Raw genomic sequence first — 12,174 nt, forward strand, 5'->3', positions numbered from 1 at the left:
ATAGCATAGCTAAATTATGTTGCACAAGAATTGATATTGGGGCAAAAAGGTGGTATATTTAGGGCAATAGGGAAATATTTTATTTGAAGATCCTTCAAATTCGAACTTTTTTTGCTCAGGAATATAGCACAAAATTGTCTTTCTTCACTTGGATTAGTTAAGTTGGTTTTGTAATCTATACTGGATACCCAGATTTCTACAGGGCGAACTTAGCTAACAACAGCAAAAGAATACGAACTTGAACCAACAACGCTTTAACTCACTCTGGAAAGATTCAACATATATGGCAACATTTGTCGTGATTTTGTGTATATGTGTATCTGTATGTTTACAAAATTAATAAAAAGTTTATTAAAAAAAAAAAAATTTAATGTTACGTTAAAGAAATGTTAAACAATTTATACAGATGACAGATGATTGATAGTTGGCTATACTATCTCAGAACTCTTTGATCGGTTGTGATTAAAAGTGGACTTTGCAACTGGCGCATACTGCCCTTTCTTCCAAACCTATGAGCTTGCACTTGCTACAGCACTGCTGTAAGTTAAGTTGGGAAACAGATCCTAAGTTAAGATTTAAGATGTTATAGTCTTCTGTATTTACTTGCATAAAACTGTACAGCTGTGTCTAACAATATGTGTTCAGCAAAATCTTGAAAGTTTCCCCATCACATCCACTGGGTGGGCACAGAAAACATATAGCATGAATCTCTTCTGAGAAACAAAATTATGTTTTATTTCAAAGGTCATGACTTGCCACTTATTCTGTTATCTCTAAAACCAAAAGTACAGGTACAAATCTATACATGGATCACCATTTTCATAGAAAATTCATTATAGGCCCACTGCTCACTGTCCACTGAAAACTGTTATTTGTGTTTTATATTATTTGAATTAAGTCATTCCTTTTCAGCAGGGCGTAGCACAATATGATAAATACTGTGCCACTATTAAACCCAAGGATGGCCAAAGGATGTGCTACAAGATTAAGAGGTATTTTTTAAGAGACAACCTCACAGTCTGGAGATGAACTGCTTTTGCCATGTTTTTAGGGAAAGATTTACATCAGTGTTAGTGCAGGTCTTGGAGGTGTCCATCAACAGCTGTAAGTGGCCGGAAGGAAATTCCTAAGAAAGTTAGCAGTTGCAAGAGTGCATGTACTAGGGAAACCCTTTACAATAGGTTGTTAACCTCAACGTATTCCTTATTGGCTTTATAAATCCACCCCATTGGAGAAAAAACATGACAGTAATGAAGTTTGAGTATTTCGATTTTCATTAAAGGGAACCTACCACCCCGATTCTACCTATAAAGGTAGAAGGAGTGGTAGGTGGATGAATGGGACGTGAGGATAGCCCTTTTTTGGGCTAATCCTCACGTCCCGGGTGTCTTTTACAAAACTTTATTGGAGGCATATGTAAATTTTTTTATGCGGCTACTGGGGCGTGGAGAAGCCGGACATGAGGCTACTAGTCGCGGCTACTCCATGCCCCAGTAGCCACGTTGCCATTTAATCTTCGGCACGCAGCTCCTCGTAGCTGAGCGCCCTCGTCCGGGTCCCCTGCGTTCTGCACATGCGCAGTAGCTCTGGCCCCGGAGCCACAGCTGAAGGTTAAATGGTAGAACGCAGGGGACCAGGACGAGGGCGCGCCGAAGATTAAATGGTAGGTGGAGTAACGTGGCTACTGGGGCGTGGAGTAGCCACGACTAGTAGCCTCATGTCCAGCTACTCCACGCCCCAGTAGCCACATAAAAAAATTTACATATGCCTCCAAAGTTTTGTAAAAGACACCCGGGACGTGAGGATTAGCCCAAAAAAGGGCTATCCTCACGTCCCATTCATCCACCTACCACCCCTTCTACCTTTATAGGTAGAGTCGGGGTGGTAGGTTCCCTTTAAGTTACCCTTGTTGATATTACTATGTAGACTTTTTAATGTAATATTTTGTTATTAGAAGATGTTTACTAAGCTTTGTCTGCTGGGGGTAATTGATGGTTCTCAGTGATGTTAAGATCTGGGATCATCATGGATTAGTAAATCTTCCCCATTGAGTTTAAAGAGATGACTGTGATTCTTGCTTTGTCAGTGTCCACTGGTTTTTAATATTTCTGGACTGTGCTTTAAAAGAAATAAAACTGTGTGCATGAAGGGTGAGTCAGAATGGGACTTCTAATCAATTCAAAAGACCTTCTGCGACTGACCTTACTTCCGGAGTCCTTGGCTCCACATTCACCCTTATCGTACCACCATTTGTTTTTCAGCTTGTCTAAGATGCCTTGTTCACTGAGTTTCAATACTGCAAGGTTTACGGGAGTTCTTCACGTGGGAAATAACATAAATAACATTATATTATGTTATTTTATGTTATTCAATCTTAAAACTATTTTCATACTATACAAAGCGATAAAGCAGGGACCCTGGACACAAAGATCTTGAACTGCAGGCAACCTGAATATCACCTTAGTTTTAACACTACAAGTGACACTAAATTACCAGGTCCTGCCTATATCGCTTTGAGTAATCGGCACACACTGTTAAAGGAATAACAGAAACTAATAATAAATTGACACCATACTGTGCTTAGAAAGAATTAGGTCATTTTTAGGATGAATGTAAGGATCAGCCAGGATATCTTTTCCACTGAGAGATTTGCAGAATATTAATTGTATTAGCATGTTCTGTTCTGTCGTCTCTTAGGTAACCATTTCAATCACAATAGTCAAATTACTTTTTCAAAATCATAATTTTCTGTATTATTGTCTATTAATCAAAAGGCTGCTGTCCCTGAACTCTCTCCTGTATTGGAGGTTCATACAAATAAACATATTAAAGTATAAAACAATATACCAAATAAGTCTCCAGACTTGGAGTATATTCACACAGCTTGCAAAGTTCCCGCTCTGAAACTGCCCAGGATAAGGGAGGACTCTGATAGTTTCTGCATTACAATCAATGCAACTTCGATGTGCACCAGAAATGTTGCAAAAAAACATACCTAAAAGGGGTTGTATGGGATTTTAAAAACATGGATACTTTCTTTTAAAAATAACAACACACTTTTTCACATATTTCTAAATATTATTGCACCTTAGACCCAATCCAATCATCATAGCCAAAATGTGATACCACGCAACCCAGGGATTTAGCATTACAGCCTTGCAACGCAAGGCTGGGGTCCTGGGCTCAAGTCCCATCCAGGTCAACATCTGCAAAGAGTTTGTATGTTCTCTCAGTGACTGTGTGGGTTTCCTCTTTGTCCTCCGGTTTCCTCCCACACTCCAAAATATACTGGTAGGTTGATTAGATTGTGAGCTCCAAGTACAGGGACTTATTTGGCAAGTTCTGTGCAGCGCTGCATAATCTGTCTGCGCTATATACCGTATATACTCGTGTATAAGCCGAGTTTTTCAGCACAAAAAATGTGCTGAAAAACGTCCCCTCGGCTTATACACGAGTCTATAACAAAAAAAAAATTACCCACTTAAAAAAAAATAAACTTAAATACTCACCCTCCGATGTCAGCGCGGCTCCCCGATGTCGGCGCGACTTACCGATGTCCCCGATGTCAGCGCGCCCCATCTTCTTTCTTCTCCGCGGCTCTTCTTCTTTCTTCTATCTTCCGTCATGGACGCGGCCATGTCTTCTTAGTGGCCGCGCATACTATGACGTCAGCAGCGGCCGCGTCATAGTATGCGTCTGCTAGAAGAAGAGATGGCCGCGTCCATGCCGGAAGAGAGAAGAGGAGCCGTGGAGAAGAAAGAAGACGGGACGCACTGACATCGGGGACATCGGTAAGTCGCGCCGACATCGGGGAGCCGCGCTGACATCGGAGGGTGAGTATATAAGTTTATTTTTTTAAGGGCCGTGGGGGCAGGCTGGCTGTATACTACTAGGGGCTTCTGTATACTACTGTGGGCTGCTGTATACTACTGTGGGCTGCTGTATACTACTGTGGGCTGCTGTATACTACTAGGGGCTGCTGTATACTACTGTGGGCTGCTGTATACTACTAGGGGCTGCTGTATACTACTAGGGGCTGCTGTATACTACATGGGGGCTGGCAGGCTGTATACTACTGGGGGCTGGCAGGCTGTATACTACTGGGGGCTGGCAGGCTGTATACTACTGGGGGCTGGCAGGCTGTTTACTACTGGGGGGGGGTTTGACCAATGCATTTCCCACCCTCGGCTTATACTGGAGTCAGTAGTTTTTCCCAGTTTTTGGTGGTAAAATTAGGGGTCTCGGCTTATACTCGGGTCGGCTTATACTCGAGTATATACGGTAAATAAAGAATTATTATTATTAGGATAGGTGAGGAACTATTCTGGGAGAAAGCAGCCATGTTTTTCTGCCACTGTAACGGAGCTTTATGGAGTGGTGCAGTGACAACTTAACCAAAATCCACCTTCATCAGTATTTGCAAACCAAACACTGGAATGTGTTAAAAACAACAATAAAGGAACCTGTCTCTTCATTATATTTGTTATATGTAGGGTCCACAACCACAACCAGTCCACAACCAATATTGATAAAAATACTGATGTGAGAAAGTAGTGGTTATTGAAACTCCAACCATGCGACTCCCATGATCAGAAGAATGAACAGACAGTGGGTGTCCATGTATGTAAAATAGTCCCATTGATTTTTATTTAGCACAACCTCATACAGACTATTCATATTATTACTGTATGCAGAAGCCCAGGTAGACCTACACTTCTCACACACTGATTCCCAATCACAAATATTTATCCCAAAAGGAAAAATCCTGGTCTGCAGCTATAAGACTGTAATACTCTGCTGTGCTCATAGGTCCAACAACAAATGGAAGGATGTCATGTAAGTTAACATACCATTGTTCTGCAGTCATACATCCAAGATCACAGCTTAGAGACTACAAAGGTATGTCATTTACTGATTTACATACAATCATTTGCACAATAGTACAAATTCCCTTTGCCACTGACCATACATGGATAGAAAGCAGTAATATTAAATGGAGCAGTAGATTCTTTAAAAGGAACCTATCAAAACATTTTTATAAATACAGCTAGTGATAGGTTCTCATGGATCCTGTCTAACTAACTGACATTCTTCTTTTATCTAAAAATTGTTTTCCTTACACCCCCAATAAGGCAACTATTGGGCACATTTATTTGGGCTTTGCAACGCAATTTAATTAGATTGTTCTTGGGTTCAGATTGCAGCCTTTGGGGCGCAGCTGCGCTGGCTTCCATGCAACACAAATTAGTGGCCGCGTCGTCGGACAATCCAACTGATGCGGACCCAGCACCGTATTTAACTTTCAAATTGTGTAGCATGCTGTATGTTAAAGAAGCACCACAAAAGAGATGGTGAACTCTGTCGGACCTGAGCGTCACCCATTCATGATTTCAGGCGAATGATCTTATTGAATCGCTGCATTATAGACAGACAATGCACTTTCAGTGAACTCGAGTGACCTGGTAAGTAAATGTGCTCCTACTTCTTATATTACCTGGCATCAGAAGGACCCTTGCACCTACTCCTCCCTATGTCTCATGCTTCTTCTCAGCATGTCACATGACCAGGGTGATGTAATCTAAGCTTCTTTATCCAGTTTCGTTTGTAACATCTACCCCATGTATGTATCTGATCACATGGTGGCATCATGGCATGATCACAGCATACCTACATGGACTTCTACTTCTCGCCATGCTTCCTTAAGGGCATTCTTTGATTTAAAGTGATCAGATACATACATGGGGTAGACGTTGCAAATGTAACAGGACTTTAGATGACGAGCTGGTCACATGACATGCAGTGTTCAATAATGTAAGGGAGCTCTCTCTCAATATTCCACACAGCAGCATGTTCTGTAGCAGGAAGACCTGTCAATCAGGAACAAGGAGGTACAGCAGTACAGTGAACTCTGTATATACTGGACCCCATTACTATAGTTGGAATCACATCAGATGAGTTGAATGTAAGTAAACAAGCTGATTTTCTAACATGCCATGGAAAGGAACCATTTAGGGATAAGGGCAATGCTTTTTAATAATAGTCTTAATAAAGTATTTATTTGGGGTGGGTTAATTTGCATGGGATGTTTTTTCTAAGTTACCCAGCCTGCTATGGGCCACTCCCTATTTTAGCCACATTTGCTATAAGTTTCCTCAAATGACATTGCTGTAAGTTGCAGATTCTATTACAGGCAGGGTGAAAAGAGTCAAATTGCATTTTCTCAATATAAACCTGTCTGAGTGTCAGTCTCTGCTGAGAATTATAAAATTCTTCAACTTAACTTGGATGATAAAAAGTTCTCATTATTTGACAAAGAAGTTGATGACGGAAGAACATTATCAGAGACTATAGTGAATCTTAAAAATAAGCAACTTATTTGTTATGGTTTGTGTCTTCCTGGTCGAAGAAGGCCATCATTAACAAGTTGCTGGTGACCAAATATTATCATTTAAAATTACGGTAGACCTCAGTATTAGGCTACTAGGCCTGTTTTTCTGCTTGTCTTAAAACAAATAAGAGGGGGGGGGGTACAACCTCTTCATAGACTTGATTGTTCTTATAGATATCATTGATCAAGAAACCATATACTGTGTTGAATAAACAATCTTTTGCATCCACCTTGTATATTTTGTGACCAATAACTCCAAATATTAAATTTCTGAGTGGAAAAGGCATCCAAAGCTGTACACTAACCATTCTTCATTTGTAAGTGTAAATCCCAAAGCTCATATTAATATAATGGATATAATGATCCATTGGTTTATTACTATATTACCAATTTTACTTATTTTATCTTTACCAAAATAACAGTCTTGCCGATTACTCTTGACTAAGGTACCCGATTGTGGTGACATTGAGGCTGACCTTGGAGTCACCTCCCCCGCTGCCGCATTCTCCTTTGTCGTACCACCATTTGTTTTTCAATTTGTCCAAGAGTCCTTGCTCATTCAGTTTTAATACTGCCAGGTTAACAGCATTTCTTGAAACGATAAAACATAACTTGTAAGAAAATGTACAAAAGGCTTTTAGGAATAGAGTTGTGCGAATGTCTCAAAATATACTGCATGTATTTTGTTACTGTTAAATTTGCCTTTTCTATAAATGTTTTTTAAATCAAATAAAGTCATGCAATAGTTTCACCAGTTTATGGTGCATTTTTGAAAGCAAAGTAGAAAAATATAGGTTTTCACTCAATAGGTAATTCTTAGAATGATATAGAACAATATAGATATATCTATTTGTTTTAAGTAAGAAGTTGCATCTGAATTTGTTGAAATTCAGCAAAAATCGCACATCTCTACTAAGGAAATCGTAATATGTTAAAAGGAGCACAAGAGGACAAATTGTCTAGGGCTTTACATAAATCTATAAAGGTAACAACACCAGATACTAGATTGGGATATAATAAGGTGGCTTGTGCTGTGGAAGGGGGCTGTATACATAGAAAAACAATGCAGGACCGGGGAGGGGTGGATATTTGTTTTCCAGGGAAATTAACACAAACACCAAAGCATGCAAAAACACTAAGCAAATGGTAATTGAATGTGGCTTTTAACATTTAAATTGAAAAAGCCATTGGTTTAAGAAATATAACAAACAAAAACACAACACACAAAGAAATAAATGAAAAATAAATGAAAAAGTAAATTATACCATTTACCATCCTGCCATGTTAAAAGTAAACCATGTTACCTCAAACATCCACAAGAAAGTAAAGAACAATAAAATACATCAGGGAAGGTGGAATACTATAACAACACAAATATTGTTATATTATTCCACCCACCTTAATGCTGAGCCTTTTGGGGTTGCCACTCCATATCCTTTAGAATCCAGGTTGCCGCCAACTTTCATGGTGTCACATGGCTTTCTCTGCTCGATGTATTCATTCATTGTAGACTCCAGTAAGAAGGCAAACTTTCCTTTCGACTTCCGAACACGAGCCACACCATCATCTGTTGTTTTCGTAAACACAGAGGGTTCTGCAGACTTCATGTATGACCACATTTTCTCATATACTGCTATCTTTGATCTCTGAAATTAATCAATTAAGAGATTCATGAGTTATGACAAGTTAACATAAAAAATAACCATAGTTAAAGGGGTATTATCGTGTTGGCATTCACATTCAATTTCATTAATCTTCCATATATAAACTTTTCTTCAATAAGATGTTATTAAAAAAATTTACCTGTGTGAAGATAATTTCTTATAAATGTAGAAATATGGTCCCTTAGAAACAAGAATGTGTCCTTGGATATGGCCACCTCTTCTGGAGGGATTGGACAAAGACACAAAGGGTGTTTGTATATGTCATTTTTCTGGAGTTACTGCAGGTCCTACAGCCGTCCTGTGGAAATGAACGCTGAAGCCAGGTGGTCAGGCAAGGCTCAATAGCGCATGTCTGGCCACTGCTGCCAAAATGTGAGGTGGTCGTATCCGAGGAAGCTATCTCGTTTCTAAGGGACAACATAGCAACATTTATGAGAAATTATTTTCACACAGGAAATACCCCTTTAAGGGTAGCCTAACAACAGACCTAAAATCTGTTGAATATACTATTGGTAATTATTATTGGTAATCATGCAGGTTTCCACGGTGCTCTGGTTCAGTGCTCCCTAGTTTGTCCTGGTTGGTGCCTCTTGACAATCAATGTTTGTGCTGGTGGTCTACCTCAACCAGTGAATGGTTCACCATGCGTTTACTGTCCATTGAGGGGAGGATTGGTAAGATTGAACATAACTTTTTATGTCAGGGCTTGCTTTCTTATCACCTTAAAAATCTATATTAATAAACCGGAAAATCATATTAAATCCTGACTTAACCACTTGCTGATGAGGTCTGAAAAGGCTCTAGTGACCGGGCATTTTTATCGAATTTTCGTAAGCACTGATTTAAGGGCCATAACTTTTTGTGTGCTACCTTAATTTTTTTGCAGTGTTTTTCTTTTCAGGACACATAGAACTAGTTAAAAAGGTAATAAAAGTTGAAACATTTTTTTTTCATTTTTATTTGAGGTAATAAGCGAAAAAAAGGCTTTTTGGTAATTTTCAAATTAGCTCAAAATAAACATTATGAATTCCCTATTTTGTTTTGGTCATTTTGATATATAATGTGTAAAATCTCCAGGAAACGGTGCAACTAGTGCGATGCTTTTTGTAGTGTAGTAGTGTAGTAGATTTTTTTTTTATTATATGGGAACAAGTCATTGAATTTTTTATGAATATTTATTACTTCTCCCTAGGGTCTCCAGGTGTCTCTGCTCTAGTGGCTAGCGCGGGAGCAGTAGAAAACTGCAGCAACGTCTTGATGTCTATCGTCAGCGGGTGGTCCTAGATGAGTTAATACAGGCGTAAAAGAAAAAAACATACTTTATTTATTTAAAATCTGCCTCCTAATAAAATACCAAGGAGGTCCTTGATGGGCATTGCTTTCAGTAAATTTTTTTCAGTATATTCACCCTACCTCCTTCTCTGGTCTTGATAGCCCAATAGGTATAGCATTACTCAGTGTCACAGCCCCTTTTCACAGGTCATGTGAGAGCCAGAAAACTGTCTAAAACCCTTTATAAATGTAGTGCAGACTGTTTTTTTGTGCAAACTATGACATCATTCTAATGTAGACAGATACATTTCCCCCAATGTATTTTGTTTTAACAAACAAACTTAAGACAATATCAGTAACAAATTGCATACCCTAAAAAATTCTTTGGTAGAGCCAGAATCCAAAGTGCCATATGCTATTTCTGTTTGTTTAGCCAAATCTTCTGCACTCTCAATGGGTGACACCATCCTTTCCACTGTAAGGAAAGCAGCTAGGTTGGCAGTATAGGAGGAGATTATAATCAAAGTGAAGAACCACCACACTCCTCCAACTATTCGCCCAGAGAGAGATCTGCAAAAAAAAGTAGATTAGATATTAATCCAGATAATCTGGTACGGTCCAAATGACTTCTCATATATCATAGTAGTGGCAGGTGTTTGAACAGTAGGTATAAACATTTATCCCCCAAGTCCAGTTTTCCTTCCTACAAAAAACTAGGGCAATCATTAAACTGTTCTATGTAGCACCCTGTATTGTAAGAATATTATCTGTTGAAGTGGAAATACTAAATAATCCAAAATAATTCATGATTTATAAGTTTACATGAGTTTTTATTATGAAAAAAATTTTACATAATTTTTTGCAATTTGAAAACTTTTCCATATGTGTACATTTCAACGTGTCTTGCATAGCACAACCAGAACGTTTGTGCACGGATGTCAATGTCAAAATGTCATCTCTCTAACTTTGTTATGATGACGTGAACATAATATCCAATTCTGTAGCTATAATATTCAGGAGTAATATTCACATTTTTTATTTAACTTATATACTTGAGTATAAACCAAGTTTTGCAACACATTTTTTGTGTTAAGAAAAGCCACCTCGGCTTATACTGAAGTGAGGGCAGGCTCGGACATTATAGCAGGGGCCTCAGTGCTCCCAGGAGGCCCCTATCTGTGTTTATGATCAAACTTGATGTGCCTGGACCTGGCTGCTGGAGGATTATCATGGTAATTACCACAGTCAATGGTATCTGTGTCTTTAACCCCTTCCAGACACGCACCGTACTAATTGCACATTGTAATGCATGGACAGTAAAATCCACATATACTGCCATACTGCAGTATGGCAGTATATGGTAGGATCGATCAGACAACCTAGGGTTACACCTATAACAAAAATGACCCACTGGTTCACTCAAGACAGCGGATGCTCCTCACTGAAAGCACCGCCAACAGGATATACTCCCTCGGGATAAATACCTATTTCCCGGAAAGGAGACATCTTCTCACACAGCACCCTTGTTATTGTTCAAGGTGGCTGCGTTATATATGTCCCCTGATGAGCCTCAAGTAAGGCGAAACATGACATGTTGGGACTTCCACCTGATAACTCCATGAAATATACTTGTACATACCTTCCCCTGGACGTCTAGGCTTTTAACAGGGCCAGATTTACCAGGGATAGGTTCCTGTCGGGGTGGCAGCTTCATAGGGCTGCGGCTCCGAGGTCAGGTTGCACAGGGAATAATAGCTATCTGTCTCATCAGGGATTAATAGGGTCAGTACTGCACGATATCCGTATCTGTCCTTCTTCCCTCTTGAGAGTTGTATCCTTGTGCATACTCTACAAACAACCTGCACTGTTCCTCCGTGACTTCGTTTGGACCACCGATTGGATTATCTACACCAACTCCAACCTGCATAGACAACACGAAAAGGTCTGGACGATGGTGCCCCGCTTTTGGTCCTAGCACTACTTCTGGTGAGTTCGCACCGTTTAGAGATCAGTTCTACTTATGTAAAAATTACTGATAGACTGCTCACGGTTAGTAAGGACACCAGAAATTTAGACACATGACTTTTTAGGCAGTCATTTTTGTTATAGGAGTAACCGTAACTTATACCTTTGCACTATTTTTATTCATTTTTTTAGCATTGCTACATTAAAAGTTATATTTTATTCACCACTTAGACTCTCCCTTATATATAAAGGTGAAATTACGCAACTATATTTGACGATACTTTATAAATCTGTACAAGCCAACCTAGGGTTGAAGTACCCTAAGGAGTCTGATAAATAGTAAAAGTAAAAATAAAAAAAAGTTTAACAAAAAAAATTATAATAAAAAAAACCTAACAATTCAAATCACCCCCCTTTCCCTAGAACTGATATAAATATAAATAAACAGTAAAAATCATAAACACAGTAGGTATTGCCACGTCCGAAAATGTCCATTCTATCAAAATATAATAACGGTTTTTCACTGCGTTTAACCCCGTAACGTAAAATAGCGTCCAAAGTCGAAAATGGCATTTTTTTGCCATTTTGAAAAATATAAAAAAATTAATAAAAAGTGATCAAAAGGTCACACAGTCCCAAAAATAGCAATGAAAACGCCATCAAAATTTGCAAAAAATGACACTACCCACAGCTCCATACACCAAAGTATGAAAAAGTTATTGGCGCCAGAAGATGGCAAAATCCCCCCAAAAAAATTTTGTACAGGAGGTTTTAATTTTTTTAAATGTATGAAAACATTATAAAAGCTATACAAATTTGGTATCCACGTGATCGTACCGACCCAAAGAATAAATTAGACCTGTCATTTGGGGTGCACAGTGAAAA

At 38.9% G+C, this 12,174-nt stretch overlaps 1 protein-coding gene across 4 annotated transcripts in view; it reads right to left on the reverse strand.

Moving 5' to 3' along the window:
* GRIA3 (glutamate ionotropic receptor AMPA type subunit 3) overlaps window positions 1-12,174 on the reverse strand; it is a 231,320-nt gene that overhangs the window by 11,414 nt on the left and 207,732 nt on the right. The window contains exons 12-15 of one of the 4 annotated variants that reach the window (XR_011849648.1): window positions 9,696-9,894; window positions 7,787-8,034; window positions 6,865-6,979; window positions 2,202-2,316 (exon numbers count right to left, since the gene is read on the reverse strand). Coding sequence is in view for 2 of the 4 variants with exons in the window: in XM_072123433.1 (XP_071979534.1) it covers window positions 2,202-2,316; window positions 7,787-8,034; window positions 9,696-9,894 (562 nt within the window). In the remaining 2 variants the exon portion in view is untranslated. Of the gene's footprint in view, window positions 1-2,201; window positions 2,317-6,864; window positions 6,980-7,786; window positions 8,035-9,695; window positions 9,895-12,174 lie in introns of those variants that run through there. The other 3 variants (XM_072123433.1, XM_072123432.1, XR_011849649.1) reach the window with 3 other exon arrangements.

This window comes from Engystomops pustulosus, chromosome 9, assembly GCF_040894005.1.
Source record: "Engystomops pustulosus chromosome 9, aEngPut4.maternal, whole genome shotgun sequence".
Taxonomy (NCBI): Eukaryota; Metazoa; Chordata; class Amphibia; order Anura; family Leptodactylidae; genus Engystomops; species Engystomops pustulosus.